The sequence below is a fragment of the Dendrobium catenatum genome, unplaced genomic scaffold, assembly GCF_001605985.2.
Source record: "Dendrobium catenatum unplaced genomic scaffold, ASM160598v2 fragScaff_scaffold_1427, whole genome shotgun sequence".
Classification (NCBI taxonomy): Eukaryota; Viridiplantae; Streptophyta; class Magnoliopsida; order Asparagales; family Orchidaceae; genus Dendrobium; species Dendrobium catenatum.
The window spans coordinates 510,614-537,902 of NW_021319889.1; the positions used below are offsets into that span (position 1 = coordinate 510,614).

The following is a 27,289-nucleotide window of genomic DNA, read 5'->3' on the forward strand; positions in this document are numbered from 1 at the left end:
ATCACACACATCAGATGTCATCAAATACTACATTGAATGCATCAAACATCACAAAAACTACATTGAAGGCCTTCAAAGTATCAAGTTATCTTTCTAATTATATTACTTGTCACATTCTATAAAAATTATCCAATTGATGTTTACATTGCTTATGTTGCTTACATCTAATTTTCTTCCTCGTCATCAAGTCTTGATCGCAACGACCGAACTTCTTTTTCTATTGCAATTTCATAATATAATTAAATTTATTAATCAAATTGAAATCACAAGTCCAATATTTTCTATGTCAAAAATTTGATATTCACTTATTCAATTCAGTCATTTATGCTTCTTATTCCATCAAACAAGTTCAGACTTAGCTTAGCCTTTGATTAAAACCATGAACCATTTGTAAGAATGCAACTCCATCTTATTCCTCCTCATTTTTGACTTCACAAAATTGCTATAAAAAAGTTAATTGAAAAATAAAAAATCAATCATTTATTCCTTCTATTCGAAAAAAACACCTAAATTCCTCTCAATTGAGTATAAACTCACGAACCTCAACTTTCTCGTCTTCTTCTCTTTCTCATTCAACAACACAAAAAAGGCTACTATGGTGCTCCTACCAACTTTGACTCCTCCATAACAGAGTGAAATGGGTCTTCTACCTACACAAGGAGTTGCATCTATCTGTGCTCGTAATGCTTATAGTTTGATTCACTTTGTCCATCAATTTTTATTGGGGTTGACCCATAATTTTTTTTAGATATATTTTTAAAAATGAATTAGCAAATATATTATTCTAATTTAAATTATTATGAGTCATAAAAAATAAAAAAAATTTAAACAAACCCTATTCTTATTTCAAATCAATTGATTAATGAAGTATCAAATGTCAAAAACAGTTTAGTGCGGTAATCACTGAAGTTAAATGCTTGAAAATTAAGGCAAAACATGCTTCGGCTCATTCGAGAGCAAGGTCCAACGTTGGCGAAGACAAGGATCGTCGTAGTGGGGTTTCTTTTGCCACCGTTATTGGAGAATAAGCCAAGTATCCAATACGGACCTTGCTTTCATCTACAACGACGACTAGGGTTGGTCCCCCGCAGCTTTCCGATTCAACCCCATCCTCTGCGTTTCACATTCTTCCTCTTCAGATCTCCGATCGCTCCTCTCTTGCAGCTCAAGGTTAAGAGATATTTCAGACGAGAGAGGAAGGCATGCCGGCTGTTGAGGTGCATCAACTCGCTCAGTGCATTACCTGCCACGCATGGAGTCCCGATCGAACAAGTAATTTATTGCTTCATTTCTTTCCGATAATACGAGCTCCTGTTGTGTCACTCTTCTTCCGCTTGCCATGTACTTTTGAAGCATTTTAGGATGAAGGCGATCAGCTCCAGTGGGTAGAGTCTTTGCATGTTTGTGCAGGATGGAATTACTCATTAGGGTTGTCTTAGCAGGCCTGTTTAATTTGAATTTTATTTCGTAAACCTAAAGTAGTAAGACCAGCATATAAGAACGTTACTTGTTCGGGCAAAAGGATCAATTGTAAATGGGTGGATGCCATTATAATTGCCCTGTGGTTTCAAGGTGGTTGGAGTTAGCACCATGAACGAGGGGAAGTCCTTAGAAGAAAGGACTATAGCTGGTTCACAAGGTTCTCTAAACTACATCCATAACCGCCAATCATATTCCCAGATATGCACGGCCTCAGAACTAACTGGGTTTGAACTGTTTTTAATAATCTCATATAGATATGGTTAGATGTACTGCCGTTATTCTGGTACTTGTGAGAGGGACATAATTCCACCAGATCAGGCCTAGTTTGATTGGGGGTTTTTTGTGCTTATTCCGTTTTAAAATGGTAAAGTTATTTCTTCTTTATTGTCTGATTCTTCAAACCATGTTCCCAATAACAAAATTTTTTCATGCTGTTGTGAGAAAGCTTTTTATATGTGCTTTCTCCGTTAGAAAACTCATTTTTCTAAATCAATATCTCTTAAAATCGCCTTTTACAAAAGTATTGAATAACCAAACGAAGCCAAATTCTTCTCGCCTTGATGATGATGTTGTCTGAAACTCGAACTTGAAACTCACATGGATTTATTGGCTTGAAATTGAAATCCATTTGTTTTTGAAATTAGTTAGATTCTTACTCAAAATTGACTCTATTCATGATTATCCATATGTATTTATATTATAGTTCAAAATATGGCTGTGTATGCGCACACGCATGCGTATGATTATTAATTTTAATAAGTTTTTTATTAGATTAATAAAATCACCCAAATTTGTTCAAAACTTGTTCAAAATTTATGAATTTTGACAAGTCTCAAATTTGTCTTAAGTAAAACTTGAAATCTTCAATTTTGAGTTGAGTTCATCATGCTCTAGCATCTCTTTATCATGCTTTCCTAGGCCTACTCATACTTCTCTCTCGTTCAAGTGTGCATGCACGCCCAACATTGCTTATTCTAGTATGCATATTGAATATTCAAGTTCTTCATTTATGGCAGTACTTATGATAAAACCTGGAATTTAGTGCAACTTTAAAATTTGTAGATAGAAAAATTGTTCATATCATCAGGTAGCATATTAGTTGTTGCAAATATCCCAAAAAACTACCTTTAATGCTGATTCTTTTTCTAGCACAAATTTTATTGTGTTAAAAGCATACTTAATTTTTCTCTAAGGCCTTAGCCTTAGGCCTCAAGTGAGCAAGGTGTAAAATGACCGCTTGTGCCTTGCCATGGCATATGTCAAATGGGCAAGCATCTTAGATGAGCCTTGATAGGCTAGTGGCTCATATAAAAAATGCTTTTATTATAAGATAAAGTGACACACAAGTCTAATAAGTTTAAGTATTTTGGATTTATCATTCAAAATAATGGCAATATGTATGGGAGTATACCTTCAAGTATTAAGTTTGGATTGTTAAAATGGAGATGTGCCTTTGGAATATTTTATGATAATTGGATATCATGGAGACTTAAATGTAAATTTTATAAAACCATAATTAAGTCGATGATATTGTATTGATCTAAGTTTTTGACATTAAAATATAATTGATATAAATGTTTAGCATGACAAAAAATAAGAATTTTAATAATGGAAAAAATAGGAAGGATAATTTAAGAAATGGTTATATTAGAGGAAGGATTGAAGTAATATTTATTGAAGAGAATATAATTGAAATATATATTTAGGAAGCTCATTTATGTTTGTTTCGTTCATTCATATTTGCTTAAATTTTACAATTAGCAATCAACCTAACATTAATGATTAAACTTCCTCATTTGGGTTTAGAATTGACAATGGATGGTTTATCAATACCAGGAATGTCTACTATTTAGGCTTAGAAATCAAACCTTAACCTAATATCAACCTTTAATCATTCTCAAATATGTAACAACAAATTGAAATCAAAATTATGATAATTTTAGAGGAATCAACATTAGAAGTCATGTAATGAAGTTATGTATTGGGTATTAGTGCATACACCAAAAATAGTTGATAATCAATTTGGTTTATTAACATGAAAATCCATATGGAGGTTATTTTGTAGCTAAGATTGGTAATAAAAATATAAGAAACAATGAGAGGATCTTTATAAATTTTTTTGTTGAAATTGAAAAAACATGCATTCAAGTACCATGATAATTGATTTAGTGGACAGTTAGGAGAAAATATGCATATAAATGATAAGTTGGTTAATAAAAATATTTATGGAGTATTTGGCATTATAAATATTTGTTGGCAAGTTCGTTTCTGTTTATAATAATGATGGATATATTTATAATATTCATTCAAATTCAACTACTTTGATGTATGCTATTTGCAAGTTTCATAGTTGATTGGTGATGCATCTTCCCTAATAAGTTCAAAGTTTGAGAAGTAGAGGAAACTATTAGAAAACGATGATTATTATCAGAAAGAAGATTTATGACATGAGTTGAAATTTTAATGGATTTGAAAGTTATAATATGAGTCAAAATAAGTGGAAGATTATGTGATTCTAATGTAATAGATTTATATTTCTTATATTTGTCATAAAAATTAATGGGAAGATCTATCATACAAATTAATGGGAAGATCAATTTGGACATCCCTTTTCGTGTTAAAACTACATGGTTAAATGGGGAATTGCTTAATGAGTACTATGTAATAAGCGAATATCGTAGAACTAGCTATATATATGGATCAATTGATAAATTGATGGAAACCAATTTAAGTTTTGCAGAAATGAAAATGGTAGGTAGGATGTATTGTAAATATGTGAAAGATAGAGTGAGAAGTGATTATGTTAAAAGAAAAAAAATAAGAGTAATAAATTGAAAATAAACAACAACAACAATAACATCAAGCCTTTGTCCCACTACGTGGGATCGGCTACATGAATCCTTTTTCGCCATTGTGTCATGTTAAAACTCAAATTCTCATTTAGATCTAATAAAGAAAAATCATTTCTAATATTTTCTAACCAAGTCTTTTTAGGTCCATCTCTACCTTTCCTAACATAAGTTAAATTTAATACCTCAACTTTCTTAACGGGGTCATCGGAAGGCCTCCGTTTAATGTGACCAAACTATCTAAGGTGACTCTCTCTAATCTTATCTTCCATTGGAGCTACTCCAACCTTTTCACGTATATGCTCATTTCGTATGCTATCTCTAATGGTAAAGCCACTCACCCACCAAAGCATCCTCATTTCTGCAACACTTAACTTAGTATTAGGCTTCTCTTTTAATGGCCAACATTCGGCGCCATAAAACATTGCAACTCTCACCACCATCTTATAGAAGTTTCCCTTAAGTTTGAGGGAGACTTTTCGCACAACAAGCCCGTTGCATTCCTCCACTTTAACCATCCAACTTGAATTATGCTGATAATATCCCCATCTATTTCAACATCACTCTGAACAATAGATCCAAGATATCTAAAACGTGTACTCTTATTAATGACTTAATCGCTTAAAGTCACAATCCCCTCACTAGGTCTATTACTACTGAAATTACATTCCATATATTCAGTTTATAGTAGTAGAAAATAAACTTAGATTATTTGAACATGGAAAAAAGCTCAAAATAGTCCCCTATTCATATGTAGCATTTTTTATTCTAGAATATCACATTTCTCTAACTTAGTGTTTTTATTATATAAAATTGATCCCAAATGGTCCTTGATAGATTTAATTGGGATCGAATTTCTATAGTCGAGGGACCAAATTAAGATCAATTTTATATTGCAAATTTTGTCAAATTTTTATTGAGATATCATTTGAGATTAATTTTATATAATTGAATGACTAAATTGAAGAAATGTGAAGCTGTGTGACTAAATTGGTTGCATTTAAATAATGGGGGGACTTTTTTGAGCTTTTTCTAGTTTGGAAATCCACAACTGAAGTTTGAAGATGCACTAGTAAGTCATATAAATAAAATTGATGTGAAGTGATCATAAAGAAAGTGAGAATTTAATTTGGTGAAAAAAAAGTGAGAATTTAACTAGTGAAGCTTGGCAAAAAAAACGTTCAAAATAAAGTTAACACCTTAACAGGATTGGATGTAAAAGTAGGATTCACAAAGTAGTCTCTAATAATTTGATAAGCTTAATAATGTTAGTTATTATAATTTTTTCCTCAATTTATTTCATATGAAGACTTGAAATGCATATTGCATTAAAACATACTCGTAGTCCCTAGTTTATACCTAATACTTGAATTTAGGATGGTTGAATGTAGATGTTGTATAATTGAATTCAAATAGGTATGCAATTTTTTTTAATAGAATTAATTGATATTATGATTCATAGGAAGATAAATATTTTATGCATTCAGGAAACCAAATGAGTTGGAGAGAAAGCTAAGGCGATTGATAGTTTAGAATTTAAACTTTGGTATTATGATAAAAGTCATACTATAAATGATGTAGGTGTGATTATAGATAAGAGTTTTAAGGATAATGTTATAAAAATTGATAGAATTGGAGCCAAAATTATTGCTTTGAAGATTATTGTTGATGTAAGATTATTAATAGTATACGTGCTTATGCTCCTCAAGTAGGTTTGGATACGTGTTTAAAATTAAGTTTTGGAATGAATTAGAAGAATTAATTCAAAAGATTCATCTTGAAGAAAGAGTTTTATTTGAGGAGATTTAAATGGACATGTTGGTAGAGAGGTAGAGGATTTTAAAAGTATTCATGGTGGCTACGTGTTTGGAGTAACTAATGAAATGTGGTAAGATTATATTAGATTTTGCTTTAGTTTATGATTTTGTAATTGCTAATACCTTATTTAAGAAAAGAGATGAGCATCTCATCACTTATAAGAATGAATATAGTAAAACTCAGATTGATTATTTTCTTATAAGAAAAATAAATTGTTTAGATTGCAAAGATTGTAAAGTTATTCCGAGCGAAATTTTATGTACCAAACACCGCTTATTAGTTTTGGAGTTTAAGATGAAGGGGCAAAATATGAAAAATTTAATAAAACATTGTTCTAATATTAGATGGGGGCTTTTTAAAAAATACTAATAAAAATATTTTTGAGAAAAAAATACTAATAAAAATATTTTTGAGAGTATGATTCGAGATCTTAAGATCTTATCTGTGCATGAGGAAGCAAAATTGATAGATCTTAAGTTTATGTACCCATTTCTCATCCTTTATAATATTTGATCATGTTGGTTGTTAAGGGAAGCATTTAGACTCAATAAGGATATAAACTATGTTTTTAATGCTAAATTATCTCAAGCTATTTTTTGCTGATTGTCCTTCCTTTGACTTGGCTTAGGCTACCTTACATTATCTTATACTTAATAAGTGTTGTTCGAACTTTATATGTTATGGGCATCTCTTTTTTTATTCATATTTCCATTTAGAAATATTTGAAAAGATAAACGAGGCTTTTTAATATAAAAAATACGCATTCTATTCCTCTAATAATCATATACCTTATCTCACCCTGAATTCAAATGGTGTTACACCTCAGTAGCACGAGACATGAAGAAATTAAGAAATTAACTCACGTGATAAACCTCAAGAGTTAGGGATCAAATAAATTAGTTTTGTATCATTGAGAAAATGATTCATATATAAACAGATGAAATTAAAAGTCTGTGATTATAAGATGTAAAAGTTGAAGCTTTATTGAATCAGTGTAATTTCTGACATTTTAGTAGCAAGGGAAACAAAAACATCGAACTATTTTTTTTTTTTATTTTTTATTTTATCGAACTAACGAAAGAAGATAAATCAACTACATTTGCATAATAAATTTGAACCTAAGACAGTCCAAACAAAGTACTATTGCTAAATCTACTCCTACGATGATGACCCACCGATTAGCCTGATTGAATTGTTAAGAGAAAAAAATTAACAATGCATGAGTTTGCTTGACAAACTTAATGTATAATTACTTATTAAATCATAAACAATAAGACGCATGTCATGCAATAGGGTTAATGAAAATGGCATTACTAATAATGCATATTAATATTACAAGTGTTGTTTGTGCATCATATAAAATAATATTACATGACATGATTAATAAAATAGTATCCATTAATCTATAAGAATTTATGGCATAAAGTCTATAGACCTTCATATGAAGCACAATCAATGCATCTACATGCTAACAAATTCGTGTGCATCCACATAATGCATATATAGAGGAATGTCTATTCAAATAATTGATTTATTCTTTGTACTTTGTTCTCCCCCTTTCATAATATCTCGAAACAGAAGGAATGCTTTAACTAACCTAATGGAATTTATTGACCCCTTTAGAAGATTTGTCCCTCTATTAACTTGTAGGCCTAACTAGCCAATATTATCCCCTTAAGGATAGTACCAACACTCTAACAGTTACGTTCACCCAATACACAAGCATAGTTTATACTATATTATATTTTGATCTAGGTGTTATAATAAATAGTTTATGAACAATATGATCAAAGTTTACTTTATAATAATAGAGTATGATTTGCATGTACAATATTTATGAGTTTATTTCACATTAATCAAAGCAGCATATTAACTTGTTATGCATCACATGATTCATCTCAAGATATTTGTCTTTGTAGGTAAATCTAACCATTATATGACATATCAATTTGCATATAAAATAAGATCTCTAAAATTGTTTAAGGTCAATTGGATAACTCTTAAATAAGCAAGTAAGCCTACAACAAGTAACAAAGATATTATCTCTGGAAAAAAAGAAAAAAAGAAAATAAGGTACATTTATTTCCTAATAAATAGAAATTACCCACATCAAGATCTGGTACGAGTGGCCATTGCCTAATTGAGATATAAAGGAGCAACATTTGGCAAAGAGTGTTCGAAAATCTTAGTTAAGAACTTCAAGTTAATCACATATGCTTCTATACAATTTTTAATTTAAATAAACAACTAATTATGCCTAATTACTTAGAATTAGGAAAACAAAGCCCATAATATTAACATAAATCCAGTATTTCAACAGAAATTATCCTATTCTAAATCATTTCAAGTATAAAACCTCAATCAAGCCAATCTCAAAATCCATTTAAGTTATCATGAAAACTAATTATTTATCCAAAACTTTGATTCAATGAATCTAAATTAAATCTAAGCTAACTTAAACTAGTAGATTATTACATAACAATTAGAATTATAAAGTTGACTCTGTAATAATAAAAGAGTTGTTTTTCTCTTACCTTACCAATCCTAGCTTAGAAGATGAATTGAGAGTTATCTCACCAGCAACTATAGCTCAACAAGGATGACGTGAAAGAGGTGAAAATGCTAAGATGGAGAGGGTAAGAATATGGTCTTGTCAATTGAAGAAGAGGAGTTGTGACAATTTGTTAGTTGGAGGTTACATTAAAAGGGCAAAGTAATGTGGAAGCAAAAAAAAAAAACTGCGACGACTTGCACATAACACCAATGATGGGTTGCAACAGTGCAGCTACCATGGGGTAAAAGACTTGTGATGACTCTATGGAGGGATGCAAATCGGGAATTGTTAGTTCATGCAACTGAAAAGGAAGACGAGGGAGAGAGAGAAGATAGGGGTGACAATTGTAGCTACCTACAAACCTTGGTTGACAGTACTTCACGATAGAATGTAGGCGTGAACCTTAAACTCTTATCGCTTATAAAATGACTTAAGAATTAAGATAGTGATAAGTTACACGGTGGCGAGCAATTCACATGTTAGTGGTTATCATAGAATTGGTTCGGATAGAAATTTATTTATTTTTCTCCTAGACTACATTTTGTTAAAAACTTTTTCATCATTTCTAGTAAAATTTCATGAATGTGAATTTAAACTTTAGTTATATTAGAGAAGGATAGAACTTCAATTTTAATGAATTAATTAAGCCTTTTGCTGAACTAGTTGATGACATTTGATTTTTCATGTTGCAGTGGTTGCATTGTGTCCGAACAATGCTGAAGTTCACATCTATAAATTTACTATGGACAAATGGGAGAGGGTCCATGTTCTCTTCAAGGTATGTTTGATAAGTTTTTGCTAATTTAAACTTACATTCATTTGGCAATTTGAAATTAGTGATTTTCATTTATTTAATATGTTACTTCGCTTTCTTCTTCATATCCTTCTGCAAGCATGACCAAATTATATCTGGAATAGATTGGAGTTTGAGATCCAACAAAATTGTAACTGCATCTCATGATAGAAATTCGTGAGTTTACAATGAGCATTCAATTTACTCATTTACATTATTTATGTATTATAGTAGTTTAGCATTCACCATTGTAGAATTATCAACGCAAAGTTACCGATTTTATTATGGATATTTTTCCAGATATGTTTGGAATCATGAAGGATCTGAGTGGGTACCTACTTTAGTCATTCTTAGATTAAATCGTGCGGCGCTGTGTGTTCAGTGGAGTCCTAAAGGTATTGACCAAAATTATAGCTGCAACATTTTTTTTCCATCTTCTTTCATGCTTGTTTGGTTCTCTTCTGTTTTCTTAAAGATGTTTAATGACCTCAATCATTGTGTCTAGTTGAGGCTTGGGGTTGGGAAAAAACATATTTTGAGGGATTTTGGGTCAATTCAAAATAAAAAATTTGAGGTTAAAGCAAACTTGAACCTGCCTTCAAATCAATTTAGTATTAGAAGCTAAGTTTTGTTTGAAGCTTGTGCGGTTGTGTTTTTGAAAATTGTTTATTGGACCCAATTTCAATTGAGCCATCTCTCCCTCAAAATTGTCTCCAAAAAATGTTTCCAAACATTTTAAAGTAATTAATAGGGCTTATGATTTGTGTGGAAATAAATTGACTTGATTCTAGTCTACTTAAAAATTTGTTGCTCTTTTGAACTATCATTATAGTGGTATCCCTTGATGGATATAATTTATATTTTCACCTAAATTTGTAGGTGTATAATTATGTGTTTATATACATAATATAAAATATTTTAGAACTAGATACTCTTAACATACAAACTTTGGGCATTGCTAATTTGCTTTGTGGTTAGCTATTGTCCTTTCTTATGGAATACATTGTTACGTGCACAGAACCTACGAGCGGAAGCCTTCCGGCTGGTTCAACAGAGCAGAACATAGCAGAGAGAATGGGTGGGAACCATATCAGCAGGGAGGATTCAGCCCCCCTTGTGGGGCCCAAAAAGCTATAATTCATTGTGTAAGAAGGAGAAATCTAGGGAGAGATAATTAGGAAGGTTTTAATGATAATTGGGAGGGGCTTATTTAGGGAAAGAGTTCAAAATTGAGAGGGAATTAATCAGGGAAAGGAGGTTGATTTGGGAGGGAAGTAGGAGTGTCTATTTAGGGCTAACTATATATTATTTTTAGTTTATGCAACTGATTTTTGCTGTAATTTTATTTTGAAGTAGCTCCTAGTAGTGTCTTTGGTTTATGGGAGAGCCGATCTACCTCTCGAATAGTATATCAAATGTATTTTACTTTCTTGTTGAAGTATTAATAAAAAATCAATCCCTATCATCAAGTTTCTACAAATTTCTTCATGTTCTCTTGCTATTTTTTCTTCCAAGACGCATCATACACCTTGGCGTTAGTTGCCCCCCTCTAGGGGTGTAAACGAGTCGAGTCGAGTTGAGTTTAGACCCTTATGGAGCTCGGCTCGTTACATGGAAAGCGAGCTCGAACTCGATCTCGAGCTCGATAGTCGAGCTCGAACTCGAGCTCGTCTAACTGTAAACGAGCTACTTACTCCCCTACCCCCTCCCATCGGTTCAATTTTGTTGGCGTTTGTCAACTTTCAAGTGCAATGTTGACATTTACTTGTTAACTCACCATATGTGTCTCATAGCTAATTCAAGCGAACACGATGAGAATGGCGAACAACTAATTCAACGCCATGTGAGCTGTGAGCTTGAAACACCTTGATATCAATCAAAATGGCACAAATGTTGCCTATTTGCCAATCAGATTACATGGACACATCCAAAGTATCAAAATCACATGAGTAACACCTCCTACCTTCAATTCGGTTAGATGCGATGAAAATGTCAAACAATGGGTGCGACATCTCATAAAAGTCACTTAAACGTTGTCCGTTCGCAAAATAAACTGCCATGACACATCCAAAATGTTAAAAAGGCCTAAAACATACACTTATATTGTCTAGATTGCCTCATGAAACTCAAAATTTTCCTGTGTGCAAATTGACTCAATGAATTTTGGATGCACTAAAAAAGAGGAATTATGTGAGAATGTGAACACATCTTTTTAATTAATTAATTAATTATTATCATTTTTAATTAAAAAATCATTTTAAAATCCAATATCCTTTTCCCTAACATCCCATGTATTGTAGCGGCGGTATTATCATCTCATTTGCACCATTCGGTTCGACTTGATATGGTCTCTTTCCCTCTCAGACCTCTTTAGGTTTTCTGTTAGCCGAAAATTGCACGTGAGTTGGCTCTCGGGTCATCTTCATGAAACTTATACAATATTCGTTGAACTCGTCGTTGTTCCCTCTCCCTATGCCTTTCCCTTTTGCATGCAACACCAACCAAACCCTTATGCTCTCAACACCCCTCTCTCCTTCTCCAAACCCAATCACTGCCCCTAGAAACGCCTCACAATCAAACCCTCACTCGCAAAGGCATCGACCGCCTCACAATCAAGCCCTCACTCGCAAAGGCATTGACCACCTCACAATCAAACCCTCAATTGTAGCTCTCTCCCTCTCAATGATTCCAAGTTTATGATGCATAGACAAAGACACGACGTCATGCCATGACAATATACTAACTTGGGACACATCAATTATTGAAAATATAGAACACGGATACAGGTTGGACACAATATTAGAAAAATTGAATAAATAAGGTATTAAGGATAATTGAGAAATAATATGTAATTTAACTATTATTTGTGCTTAAATGCTTAATATTATAATGTCAAGAGTCAGTAATCGATGTCGTATTATGCATCAAAATGGGAAATGATAATGCTCTGGACAGTCGAGTATCATTGTTATGAAATAGGCATCAAAATCGATGTTGTATTAGAAGATCACTCAACTATACAAGTATACAACAATAGTACACATTTTTGTTTCCCTTGCATTTGTCAGGTAGTGTGAGTATTGGTGCTAGCACATGGTAGCTCTTCAGTGTTTGGGAAGCTCCATCGATGGCCGCCTGATGATTTAATCTTTGCCATCTCCTAACCTATCAATTTGCCTTTTGCAAGAAGTTTGATATGAATTGTCGGTTGTAATCGTTAAGCCTACGAAGCTGTAGACTTATGGCATATTCTTTGGCTTTTGCCAATTGACGATGGCCGTGATCTCTTGTTAGACCACTAAAATGCTGATAATAAGAACCATATCCTGAAGAGGAAATGTTGTAAGCTAGAAAGAACATTTAGAAAACTTGGCATACAACAATGGACTACAAAAATCCTTGCTCACTCTATTAGATTCAAGTGGTTTTGGTTTAAATTTTTAGATAACACACTATTCATAGATTTTGCTTTCTAATGAGGATTTCATTCTCTGGTTTGAAGATTTTTCATAGATCTAAGTCTTTATTGATTATTATCTCTCTTGATGTCGAGAGGGTGCTTTTGATTAAATTTTATTAGCAGGGTCTTCGATGCTTATGGCTTTAGTAGTAGCAATTTGAATATGAGCAAATATATACGTATATTTGTTTAGAGCAAATAGTTGGGGGTTGATGACAAACTTGACCAAGATCTCTTGGTTTTTGTTGTCTCAGATTGTCATTGCTCAAGATCTACCTTAAAACTAACATCATTAAATATAATAATGTTAAACGAAATACATATTATTTAATAAATCTCACTGACATCTAGTAACATTGACATTTAACTAACCATACCTTAAGCCATTAGCTTGTGCAAAATTGATGCTCTCAACTTCACTTATGAAAACTTATGCATAAGCAACAAAGATTATCCAACCGATACATTCATGATGAGTTTTTATTTATGAAGTGATGATTTCATGACTTGGAAGAAATTCATGTGATTTGATTTTAGAGAATTGAAAAAATGTATCAATTTGCCTCTTGTAAACTTATCTGCCATGTTGCAGCTTTAGGTCAAGATATGAGAATGATATTTTAATTTCCAATCATAAAATCATAACTAAGTTATCTTAAATTCTCAGAAAACAAGTTTGCTGTTGGAAGTGGAGCTAAAACTGTTTGTATTTGCTATTATGAGCCAGAGAATAACTGGTGAGCCTTTCCGATTCATGTTTTGCTTCATCTAATTCATGAATACATTCAGTGCAATTAACTGCTAAACTAGTAAGGTGTAGCACGGAGCTGTATCCTTTAATTTAACATCTAGGTTCAATTATCTTGGTTTTCAATTTCTGGTGTAATGGTATTAATACTTTCAGTAACGGCAGAAGCATGAATTGTTATTATTTTATATGGATGGTTGTAGCACATATTAAAATATGAACCAATTTTAAGGAACTCACATCACTGAGTTTTTGGCAGCCTAATGTAAGCTGTTGTCTCCTGTACTAAAGGTTTAAGCTTGTTCACGAAGGGGTATATGTTCTATTATTCACCTTTTTGTTCATGTATTAATTTTTTTGGTCCTAATAATACTGTAGATGCTTGTCGCGCTGCTTTGTATATATGATGAGGACATTAGAGATCAGTGGCTATGATCTGGAGTTTTTTTTTGTGTTTTATGTACTAGTTTATTTTATATTTCTGTTTTTCCTATTTTTCCCCTAAGAGTGGTCATGTGGTGTTGTATCCCGAAGGGCATTTTAATCATTATTTCTTTTCTTTTCATGAGGCATATTTATAGGCTAGTTCTCTTGTATTTTGAGTTAATGATGAATATGAATAAAAATTTCAGCTTTCTTGTTCTTGATCTGTTTGTGAGTTCTTAAGAGGAGAAACCCTAGGAGAGGGACACACATCAACCGTCAGCCGTCAATGGATTACGGGGCTCGGGGTTAGTACTTGTAGTATTTTCTTATCGTCTCTTCCTTTCCCCTACATCCGACCACCTCTTCTTCCGTCGGCCACTTCAAGTCCCCAAGCCGCCGGTCAACCTCAACAATATCCCTTCCACTTAACCCACACCCCTTCCTCCTTAGCCAAACGCCACCCAAATCCCATACCCTAACCATCGGCCTTCCCCTCCCATGGATCCAAAATTGATTGTCTTATCTCTTTCCAAAAGTGGAGCATGAAGATTAGGAGGGAGATCCAACTCAAAATCTGATTTCAGATTCAGATTTTGAATTCTTTCCTAAATTGACATAATCCATATTAGGAAAGCGCTCAATTCATGGATCTAAGTTACCTAGCCCAAGCCCTTGGTTGTCGGGTTGAAGCCTCCACCCGCCGGCCCCTTGCTCCACCACCTAAAGCAGCCGGCCACATCCTTCTCCCCCACAATAGCCGCCGGTCACATAATTCCCTCCAAACTTTTGAATTCGAATCTACCATAAACGCTTTCTTAATTTAGTCCCACTAATTTATGACGAGAATTAAATTCAAATTCAAAATATTTGAATTTCAAAACTCTTCTTAAATCCTCATCCTTTAATTTAGGAAAATCACACAGTTAACTTAAATCTAAAATTAATTTCAGATTTAAGTATTCAATCCCCTAATTGCTTGGACCCACCTCCTTAATGCCTAACCCCTCTCTCTCTCTCCTCTCTCCTTGGCCGGCCCCTTTCCCCTTCTCTCTCTAATTAATTATGTCTCATAAATTAAGGATCTAATTAATTCAATCCCATCCCCACTTTTTCTCCTAATTCCCACTCGTTTCAAATTCAAATTTCAAGGAAATAACTCTCTGATTACTCACTAGATCTGAAATTATTTTAGATTGAACCATTTTCCCTTCTTCCCCTTTGCTTGGTCGAATCTATCCGATCCATTCCCCTCTCACTCTCTACTTTCTCTCTTAGACAATCATGCATGGCCAACCTGGATGTTGATCATGGGTTCGTAGAGGATTCTCTGGACTGGACCGACATTCTCCGATCTCCATTCTTCAATTTCAATTTGGACTTTGACGACTCCGTGGAAAGCTACATTGAACGCATCATCTTCACGTTGGCACCGTCAATTGAGGAACACGTCCCAACTAGATCGTGGATGATCGTGGGACGTCAACCAATCCATCCGTCACCGGCTACCTTCGGTGAACTCATTCCCTCACTCTTTATTTTCAAATGACATACTGGAATGAAACCCTCCGCATATCGTAAGCACATGCATGTTATGGGATGTATATAAATACACATTAATGCATGAGAGGGGTGTTTTGCATTTTTGGAGGTAGTTAGCTATGTGGGTAGCTATTGCTGACAAGTTTGCAGGACTTTATTTTAAACTTTGTTGACTTCTTCAGTCCACTTGTATAAATGTCGTGGATTTGGAAGGTGACACATTAACATAGCGCGCAGTACATTTATGTAACATGCATAGCATTTTAAAGTGTTTGGCACTAATTAATTGTCCCGGCAATTATTGTTTGAATGTGCACAACATTTTATTTAAAAGCTTGTAAATGCCTTCTGTCTGCTTGTACGAGTGTTGCAGATCCTGTGGCACAGTGCTACGCTTCAGTGGCTCGAGATTTTTGCTACTGATTCCATGCTTTTTCTTACAGGTGAATTGTAGTGTTGCATCCATAATAACCATGCGATACTTCATTGTTTTAATGCAAGCTCCATATTCTTGTCATTCGAGAGATCAAATCAAAAAATCATCCAATCCTTGCTCAGGCTAGATGAGGACATCCAAGTTGCATGTGGTCGTTTTGTGATAGATGAGGTATAATAATCTGATGAGACCAAAGGCTCGATCAAGGTTTAAAATTGCGTAACTGCGCCTCTAGGCGGTTTTCGTCCGTGAGGCGAGGCGTAAGCCTCGAGGCGGTCTGAGGCGTAAGCCTCACAAACACAGAATTACGTAAATGAAAAATTAAAGATTTTAGCAGGAAAATAATAGCAATAGTGGAAAATAAGAAAGTAGATGCAATAAAATTATGTCCCAAAGTACAAAATCACAAAATATTAGTTTAACAAAACTCCCAAAATACAAAAAACATATAAAATGAAATAATATCCCATCACTAAATGAGTCTTCAAGTGAATCTTCTTCTCCAATTGTATTTATGAATGTCATGTCATCTTCATCTTCAACATGACTCACTTTTCTCTTCCCTGTTCATTAAGACAAAAGATCATTATCATGTATTCATGTTCATTGCTGACTTGACATAAATGTAATGTAATAGCATATAAGAAGTTGTGGAATACCTTTACTTGATTGTTGTGCTGCAGAGCTAGTGGATGTGCCAACTGCAGTACTAGTGGATGTGCCAACTTGATCTGCTTCGCCCCTCAAGACATCCACACTTAGATCTTCTAACTGTAAGTCTGATAATGACAAATCTGTCTCATCATCTATGAACCACTCATTATCGGACGACACATCATCACACACTAATGGGTCCTCATCATCCTTCAACCCCTTATTCCTCAACCTCCTCTCTCTCAACCTCTTGTTGTGCATAATATATACCAGAGAGTTCATTCTGAGTGTTGATAGCCGATTTCTTCTCTTTGTTTGCACTTGGCTATATGTACTCCAATTTCGCTCACACCCAGAAGAAGAACAAGTGAGCAAAAATCAAATACACTAAAAAAAATAAATAAAACTAAACCCTAGTTTCTCTTAAACTTGCAAAATACATCCCTAAACTTAATAAAAATACCTAAAATCCAATGTGGAGTACTCCTTGAGGGTGGCCGGAAGTTTCCACTTCGCCGGAGAGAGGCGGCGCCGGCGGGAGGAGCGGCGGGAAGCAAGGCCGACCGCGTGAGGGAGCTCGGAATCGCGACCTGGAGCTTGCGGGAGGGAGAAAGGTCGGGTAATGCTGAAGTTTACGGGTTAAAGGAGAGAAAAATACTTCATTTTAAGTGAGTGGACCCTACCCAGAGAGGCGTACGCCTCACAATGAGTTGCGCAATTGCGCCTCTGTGGCGCGCCTCAGCCCCAGTGAGGCGTACGCCTCTTGAAAGCCCAAAATTGCGTAGGCTATGAGGCGTTTTTGGGCAGAATTGCGCAAAGGCGCGCCTCAAGGCGCGCCTCTAATTGCGCAATTTTAAACAGAGGGCTCGATTGATGTGCTATTAGATTTTTTTGTCTCCCCTTCATCACAAGGTAGTCTCCTTGAAGCATGCACAGGACAAAGCACATGATAGTTTTTAGTATCCCAACGATATTCTAGTATTTGATATGCACATGGAATGTGAAAGTTTCTCCTATAGTCCTTGACATGGCAACCAAGAGCAGCTTTCTCCAATCTATAGCTGCAACATTTTGTGGTGCATGTGTAGGATAGTAGACTGTGAAGCTTGGTCTCCGAATCTTCATTCAAATAGTGCAGGATTTTTCTTGAAGCCTCAATATTTTTGAAGAGATGATAGAATGCGATATTTTCTTCAACTGCTCATTCTTTGACTTTACAGAATCATTCAATTTTGTATGCTTAGTGCCACAATTAGGATTTACATCAACAAGCTTCCTCTTTGTACCAGGTTGCCTTTGTCTCAACTATCACTATTAGAATTCTTAAAGTTATTAATTGGAGGACTTAGTTATACTTGATCAACAAAATCCTCAGCTCCAACACTAGATAAACGTGCTTCTTCTCAGCATGGTTGTTAACTACGAGGGTCTTATTCAGCAGTTCGTAGGCGCTTGCAGTTGTTATAGTTTTTCTGCGTTTGTTGCGATCTTCAGTCCTTGCTCGTGAATAGTACGCTACCTGCATTATCTATGTTCATAGGGGACTCAACATCCTTGCAACATATCCACTATCATCTTTGCTTGTGATTGTTTGTATAGGACTACAGCTTTCATTCACAAGCCAATTGATATTGATTGTAGGAGTACTATAGCGCTCATTCTATGTCAGTATGAGCTGCCGCTTGAGCTGCACTCATTACTTGTTTCTCCTTATATGTTGACTGGCGAATTGTTGCATTCACTTGCATATCTTCCGTTGTTCATAAGAACTGCCACGACCGTAGGGAGATTGTTAAATTCGTACATGTTGACCGTCTTTGCTTGCGGGGATCTTCCATACTTGCAGCACATCTATCATCGTTGCTTGTAGATGTCATACAGGGAGTTTAATCATCTATCCATGTTAACTGGCAAGTTGCTACGACCGTTGTCGCTGCTCATAAACGGGTCAATGCGCTTGTCTATCAGCTAACAATTGTTGGTTGTAAGCGGGTTGTCTTCACTATAACCTTCACTTCTTCATATATGGTCATGCTGCATTCACATCTTGGTTATCAGGTCATTGCATTCATCACCTGCCAACCTCTTCTACTTGCTGAAAGTCAGTATATTTGTTTAGCATTGGCAATAGGAGGTTGTTATATTTGCTCGCAAGTAGAGTACATATCCTTCTCAATTACTGTTGATCATTGCTTGGAGTTCTATTTAACACAAGTCCCATGCTTGTTCATTTATGTTTGTTTGTATGAGTTGTATTATTATTTAACAATTGTGTCTTCAAATTAATTTTGCATTTTATAGTTTAAGACTTTAAGGTCCAGTTCCATGTTGTTCTAGTTTTGTTCCCTATCATGCTGTTGAAATCAGGGTTGTTCATTTAAATTTTGTGCATCTTTACTCTGAATTTAGGCAACACTCTGACGTCTCTCCCAATTAGGAGAAATTTATGGAGTTTTAGCCTTCCCCCCACGTCAAGAAAGACGTGTACGGTCGGTGTCGGATGACACCACGACCATAGTCTTCAATCCCACCCCGTTAAGAAAGATGTGCATGGGTCTTCAGGGGTACTTATTTGAAAATGCACAATTTTTTCCCACAGGCACTCGAGCATATACACATGTACTTAAGTTTTGATCTGCCACGCTAAGAAAAACGCACACAAGACTTACCTAACTTGTCACAAGCACCACGACAAGTTCCCTCCCACCATGCTAAGAAAAGCGGACATGAGTGGTTGCTCGCCGCGCTGCAAGCGCCAATGATAGGGTTTGATCTTATACCTTTGCTATCGGGTTGATGGCGTCGATGTAAGTGTTGACAACTGTTTTGAGGTTGGGGACATGTAGAAGAGAATATAAATTTTCTTCTTTTTATTCCTTCTCTTTTTTAATAATTAATGATGATTAATTATAGTTAACAATAATTAATTATAACTAATAGTAATCAATCTTGTTAATGATAATTATCTATAATTGACTATAATTAACAATAATTTATTATAATTAATAATAAGTAATCATAATTAATGATAATTATTTAAAATTAATTTTGTTGAATTAAAATTAATGATAATTAATTATTATTGATCATAATTAACTAGAATAAATAATAATTAATCATAATTAATGATAAATAATTAAAATTAATAATGATCAATTAAAATTAATGATAGTTAAATACTATTGATTAGAATTAACTATAATTAATCATAATTATTAATAATTAATTATAATTAATAATGATTAACTATAATTAATTATTGTCAATTAAAATTAATGATAATTAATTATTATTTATTATAATTGAATATAATTAATAATAATTAATCATAAATAATAATAATTAATCATTATTAACATAATAAATACTAACAAAAACTAGTTTACATGTTGTCTTTGTCTCTGTTGGCTGGATCGGACGGCAGTGAGGGAGTTGAGGGATCGATGACTTGTTGAAGTCATAATAGGGTCATGGTTTGGCAAAGTGAAGGTTTGCGCGTGGATTCGATTGGGTGGAGCAGAGGTAGAGTTTCTGATTGAGATGAGGGAGCTCAGAAGCTGACTGGGTGGCTGAGAGGAAGGGGAATCGAGGGGACAACCGGGTGCTTGCGGAATCGAAAGGTGAGGTGCGGTTCGGACAAGAAGCCGGGAGTCATCCAATCATGTAGAAGGTCTTGTGGAGTTCGGCGAGGTCGACGTGGCCATATGATCACCGAAGTGGATTTGGCTGGATATTGGAGGGGTGGATTTGCAGCCTGTCGGTAGTGAGGAAGGGGAAGCCCGGTTTGGTCATGTGAGGAGGGACGATCAGCTTGGGAAGGTCTTAGCTAGGAGATCGGAAATCAGGTAGCTTGCGATTAGGCTCGTTTGGTTGAAGGAGGAGATCAACACGAGCTATGTTTGCAGAGGGATGGAGGGTTCGCGTGGGACACAAGATCGAGATTGGCGTAGGAAATGAATGGCTGGTTTGGATCTATGTGGGATTGGGTTGCTGTTGGGTATAGGCAAAGGAACGAATCAACGAACGGACAGGGAGGCGGGCTCGCACGTTTGGTATCAATTTCGGTTGTGTCGAGGTCATGGAATTGAAGCAGCATAATTTCAGATGATTGAGGGAGGTTCAGACAAGATTTGAAGAAGAGGTGACCGAACAGAGGGCCTCGGGTGCGGGATTTTAACGACTGAATTGAAAGTTTTCGTCCATAATTCTCTTCATAGCCAGAACAGGCGGAGATAGCAGATATCATGAGTAGCACGACATCATCGTGAAGAAGAATGACTTCGGACGTGCAAAAATAGTAGGAAAATCGTGCGAAGCTCGCCGTTGACGTGCCTAGTTCATGACTGGAAGTCCTAGGTGCAGCTGAGGTAAGGCAGCAATTTGATTTTTATTTTTTATTTTTTATTTTTTATTTTTTTAATATTTGTGATAATAATAATAATAATGATAATAATAATAATACTTATTAAATAATAATAATAATTAAATAATAATAATAATTAATATAATAACAAAAATCAAAACAGAGGTCTCCATCTCGGTTTTCATGTAGCCTCGAAATTCATGCGATATTGCCTTAAAAATTGTGCCAATTTGCTTTTGTAAATCTCATTAGACAACATTACAGTCCATTTTGGGTATTGTAGACATTCTTAGCGCAACGTCGAAGTCCATTTTGTGATCGGATGTCGTTTGGGCAATGTTGCGCTTCAATTTCAGGTGTTGGTCATCCCTTTTGACCAATCTCGTGACTGCAAGGTGTTTTCTTCCTCGTTTCTCCTCAAAAGTAGGTAGGGGTGTAACTGAGTCAAGCCAACGAATTAGCTTGCTTAAGCTTGACTCGATAAATGGCTCGTGAGTTGAGTTCAATGAGCTATCAAGTAAGCTTGAGCTAGTCCTGACTCGAGTCGCCAGCTCGCAAATCGGCTCATTTAAAAGATATTAATATAAAATATGTTTAAAATATCTCAAAAATTAATATGTTTTGTATAAAATTGTAAAATAGTTAAAAATGATAAGTCCCTTATTTCAAGTAATTTCTAATTTATTTTCATTTATTTTTTTATCATGTTATTATTATAATAATTGATTGAATAATCATTATATTTTCTCTTTTATATCAAATGAGCTGGCTAATGAGCGCACTAGAACTCATAGAATTAAGCTTGAGTTTGAGCTTGAACTCGATCAATCAATCAAACTCAAGCTTAGGGAGGCTCAAGCTCGACTCAACTCATTTACACCATTAGTAGCAAGTGATAGAAAACCAAGGTAGAGCACCTCTCTGCTTTTCTCGTTCTGACTAGGTGGAATTCCTCAGCTTCTTGGAATCTACAAGCAAACACTTGAAACCGATAAATTGAAAAGAGAGGGGGGAGAGGGAGAGGAGAAAGAATTATCTAGGATAGAGAGAATAAATTAGATTGTTTAAATATAAGGGTGGAGTCTATTTATAGCCACACCTTAGATATTTGTGTAAAGTGATATATATATATATATATATAAGAACTAAAACTAATTATACAAAATAAACAAAGTGAATTAAAGGTTTGTTACAACAATCTTCACATTGGTTCTTTAAGTCAAGAAGACCCAATAAACCAACATCAAAATTTCTCTTTCATCATCCTCAACAACTCCAAGCAATGCCAAGATTTTGAAGACTTAAGAGCTTTTGTCAACTTATATGATGCATTATCATTTGTTGGAACCTTTAAAATCTCCATCTTCCCATTAGTAACTGTCTTCTTAATGAAATGCAACTTAAAATCTTTATGTTTAGCTCGTTCATGATACATAGAATTTTTGGAGAGAAGTTGCTCTTTGATTTTGACAAACCATAGGCACCGGGGAGATTGTTGGTTGAGTTGTTTTTGCTTCAGTTCTAGCAAATGCATTCAGCTTCAGTTGTAGACAAGGCTACAACAATCTGCAAATTTACCTTCCAACTAATAATGTTTCTGAACATCTTGAACACATAACCTGTAAGGGATCTTTGAGTATCAGAACATCTTGCAAAATTTGAACCTGCAAATCCAGTGATAATTTCTTTCATAGAATCATATTTTTCATACTTTAATCTCAAGGTCATGATTCCATTCAGCCTAATCGATAACCTTTTCTTGTTTAGAGCCTCTTCTACAAGCCTAGCTTTGAATCTCTAGGGATTCCATCCTTAACAATCGTTTGTAGCTTATGATCTTTTTTTTGGCTTGCCTACAAACTCCCAAGCGTTTTTCTTCTTGAGGGAGATCATCTTTTCATTCACAGCTTGCTGTTATTTAATCCTTTCTGCACTTTGTATGACTTATTTATAGGATCTTGGTTCTTCACCTAATAGAGAATCAATCACAGATACTTCAGAAACGATATCTGGTTGTCCATACCTTTGTAATGCTTGAATCATACAACTGGGACGTTCCTTACCAAAACAAATGTTTTTTCGCACATCTTCAATAGTTTCTTGTCTAGGCTCTTCAGGTGCAACTTCAACTTCAATTGATTCTTGATCATCTCCTTCAAGAATGCAATGATTCTTTCATTGCTCCACCACAAATTGTAATTTATGATTTGCATCATCATTCTTGCTTTGAGCTATAATTCTTGGAACTAAATTTGCCATTGGTTGCTCGTTAAAATAACATTTTTTACTTATGAAATATTTTATGATGGTCTGGTTCCAAGCACCACAACTAACACTCTTTTATATTCTCAGGATATCCAGTAAGAATGCATCTCAAAGTTCTTGGTTCTAATTTGTCCTGCCTAATATGAACCTAATCAATACACCAATTACCTTTAGCTTGTTGTTGTCTCCTGATTGTCCACTTCGCTTGTGGGGTCTTGAACTCAATAGTTGATTAGGGTCACCTATTAATTAAATTGATGGTTGAACTTACTGCTTCTGCCCATAATATCTTTGGTAGACTTATATCATTCTGCTTGCATCTTCCCTCTTTCAAAAATGGTCCTATTATAGCATTTGTTTAGCTTATTTTGCCAAGGAGTCAACCTTAATGTGAGATGCCATGCTACTACTCTTTGCTTCTTACAATACTTCCTGAATTGATCTGAGCAAAATTCAGGCCCTTTGTTAGTTGTCAACTTCTTGTCCTCTTCTTTCTGTTTGAGTTAATCAGAGTCTTCCAATTTTTGAATTTTCTGCAGGATTCACTTTTCTCTTTCAAAAATTATACGCATAAATTTTTTTTAGTAAGTATCAATTAACGATAAAAAATATGCAGCTCACTTCTTGCATAACTCCAAAGATATGAATGAACTTAATATAAAATTTCATTAAACTTGTATTATGAAATGGCAAACTTCAATCACGTGAATTTTCCCACCACACAATATTCACGAAAATCCAAGCTTGAAGGCTTCTTATTCCCAAAGAAACCTTTCTTACCTTTCTTATACTGTTTTTTAAACCCTCTTTGGCTTGCATGTCCTAATCTTTGATGCCACGACTTGGTTTCATCAACAAAACTACAAGACATGTTAAAATGCCATTTAATCACCATTTTACCCTGCAGTGTATACATTCCATTCATATGAATGCCCATTATAATGATCAAAGAACTTTTGCACATCTATAGGCTTCCACAATCACATTTAAATTTGCATCCACTATGATCTAATTCACTAAGAGAAATTAACATTTTTCTAAGCAACATAATTAGTCCGTTACCTTACCTATAGGGCGAGGTTGGAAGATCAACTATTAGCCCGCCTTACTTGCAAGACGAGGTTGTAAGACTCACAAAAAGGTTGAACTCAATATCTGAGTTATAATTCCCACAACCGGTTTTTTTTTTAAATCGAAAAAAGCAAGCTCTGACCTGCTGGACAAACTTGCAATTTTAAATATCAACTCAATCTTCAAATTAAGCTAATTTTAAATATCAAATACAAATAAAAAATTTAAATGATCCTGTAAGCCTCACTTATGGGCCTTCTTTGCAATCATAGTTTTAAGTCCCATTCTAGGGATTTTCTTTCTACGAATAGAAGTCTGTTTACAAATTCATGCTTAATCTTCTCTTCATGGATGTTTATTTACTACTCTGTTTACGGGTTTGATTAGTAGCATTTCTTCATTAGTTGCAGATTCATGCTTCTATCATTCTTTGTTGTCTTTAACTAGAGACCTTTAGGTAACGTTTTCAGATATGAGCTATTTTTGCTATTATTATGATAATCCAATAATGTTCTGCTCTTTACTGTTTAGCTGTCTATCTAAATTTAATTTAAATTTATTGTGCACTCTTTTTGGCTGGAATGTATTTTTGGTTTTCTGTAAACTTCTTAATCATTTTTATTTCAAACTTCCTTAGTTGCTGTACGGTTATATTTTCTTCTTAGGTGGGTCAGTAAGCTTATAAGGAAAAGACATGATTCTTCCGTAACTAGTGTTGCTTGGCACCCTGACAATGTGAGTTTGCCCTTATTTTAGTTCTTCCACTTATAACTAAAACTTTAAGCATTATGGGATATTTGTTTTTCATAGTAATGCATTTGCAGAAGTATTCTGCAAAAAAAACGTTTTGTCTTTTGCAGTACGATCTGCCAAATTCACAATGTATCAACAATTCTGTAACTGATGTTGCGTTTGTTCTTTGAATTGAGCTACACTGTAACTTGAGATGATCGCAACATATCTGTAGTATTTATATTCGTAGCTATGCTGTTTGGTACCTGCAAGATAAATTTTGCTATTTATTTCTTCCACATACTTTAATGCATTTATTTTATTTTTACACTGGGATAGTCAGAAACCACCCTAGCTGGCATGCTTTGGCCCGAAAGTTTGGAATATCAAGCCGGGAATAGACTTCTTTTTTTAATTTACTTCTGCTACCTCTAAAATCAATATCAAGGTATAATCTTATAAACATTCTTGAATTATCTTTGTCCAATGTGACGAAAGATTCACTGCTTTATAAAGTTCATTCTAATACAAAAATATAACATTTCTAATATAAATTCTATGCACTTGTACAATCACGTTTATGATATTCATATTATCTTCTCCTACTCATTTAGTTCTTGAGGTCTTTATCTTGAAAATATTAATTAAATACAATGGTGAGTTATCAACATAACTTAGTCTCCAAGTTACAATAACACAAGGAATTTAGAAGAAAACAATTATGTTTTTCAAAGTAAATAAATTAGTATAAAAGCATTTGGTTAATCATTTTATTTAAGATGGAAGTGTAAAAGGGTTTGAAATATTCTTCTACAAATAGAAAAGAATAATTTTTTATCTCATCTAGTCTATCTTGTTTTTATATAATATGTTCATCACAGAAGCACCATCTAAAATTTATCATTTAAGTTACATTAATATCAATATTCTTTTCCAATTTTATGAACGGGTATCTTAGCATCTTATAGGGGGGAAATTTCATTAGTCTACATATACATGCAAACACTTTTATATGATTCATTTCATTTGCATTCTCCATATCATTCAATATTTTTCTATAATTAACATTGCATATGATAAACAATCCAAGGTGACCTGAAACATAAATCATTCATTTCAATATGATCACTTTGATAGAAGAGATAATCTTAAATAATTACAATAATGTTCATTGGCTAACATCAAAATTCGTTATTGCATTTGGTTTAAAGGAACTAATATTATCACTATAATTTAAAAATATGAGTACCCACCTTATTTTTCAGAATACTTGGCTATCACTTAATTCTTAGTTGGCTTCTCTTTGAGCTTGATACTTATAACAACATATATATACTTACATAATATTTTTTGATTAATTTCAACCGATTTTCTTTCAAATATTTGTACGGCAACCTCTCTTTATCACAGTTCTTTCTTAATAATCTAGTTATATTTATATTTATTCAAGTAATTAAATTATACTTAATACATTTCATTTATTACTTAGCATAACATGATTATGAAATTATATATTTATATATTTAATACTATATGATCATAATCTTATATAATTGTATGTTACTAATTCTTTCTAATTTACTTAAACTATATAATTTTATAAAAAGAATATTTGCTTATATTATTTAATTATTTTTTCATCAACATAAAAATATAAATAATATTCAGTAAATTTATGTATAAATTAATTATTTATTCAAATTGATAAATTATCATTGATGGTTTGGTCACATAAAATGACAGAAGAAAGGTAAAGGAAGATAAGATTAGAGAGAGTCGCCTTAGATGGTTTGGTTGTTGAGTCTAGTGAATAGGTTGTTAAACCTAAGTTAATGTCCCAAGGCTACCAAGAGGGGGGGTGAATTGGTATTTAAACAACACAAAAAAAAAAAATCCCAAGAATATTTTAGTACACCGGCCATTGTCCTCTTCATTGCAGATCTCCCTCTCCACCCCTTCAGTCTAGTTGCCGGTTAATAGCTCGTCGACCACCTCGTCACCATTCCAACAACTTTGGCCATTGTCAAACACCCAATCTAGTTTCATTGCTTCGATGCCGACTCACTAGTTTTACGAGCATGTATAGTGTCACTAAACCT

The 27,289-nt window shown here is 34.1% G+C and overlaps 1 protein-coding gene across 4 annotated transcripts in view; it reads left to right on the top strand.

Moving 5' to 3' along the window:
- Positions 1-928: 928 nt before the first annotated feature.
- The window catches only part of LOC110111117 (actin-related protein 2/3 complex subunit 1B), a 49,500-nt gene continuing 23,139 nt past the window's right edge, over positions 929-27,289 (top strand). For 2 of the 4 annotated variants that reach the window (XR_002304823.2, XR_003702704.1), the window contains exons 1-6: positions 932-1,272; positions 9,396-9,481; positions 9,597-9,673; positions 9,797-9,891; positions 13,624-13,693; positions 25,124-25,193. Coding sequence is in view for 2 of the 4 variants with exons in the window: in XM_020842853.2 (XP_020698512.1) it covers positions 1,203-1,272; positions 9,396-9,481; positions 9,597-9,673; positions 9,797-9,891; positions 13,624-13,693; positions 25,124-25,193 (468 nt within the window). In the remaining 2 variants the exon portion in view is untranslated. Of the gene's footprint in view, positions 1,273-9,395; positions 9,482-9,596; positions 9,674-9,796; positions 9,892-13,623; positions 13,694-25,123; positions 25,194-27,289 lie in introns of all 4 variants that reach the window. The other 2 variants (XM_020842853.2, XM_020842852.2) reach the window with 2 other exon arrangements.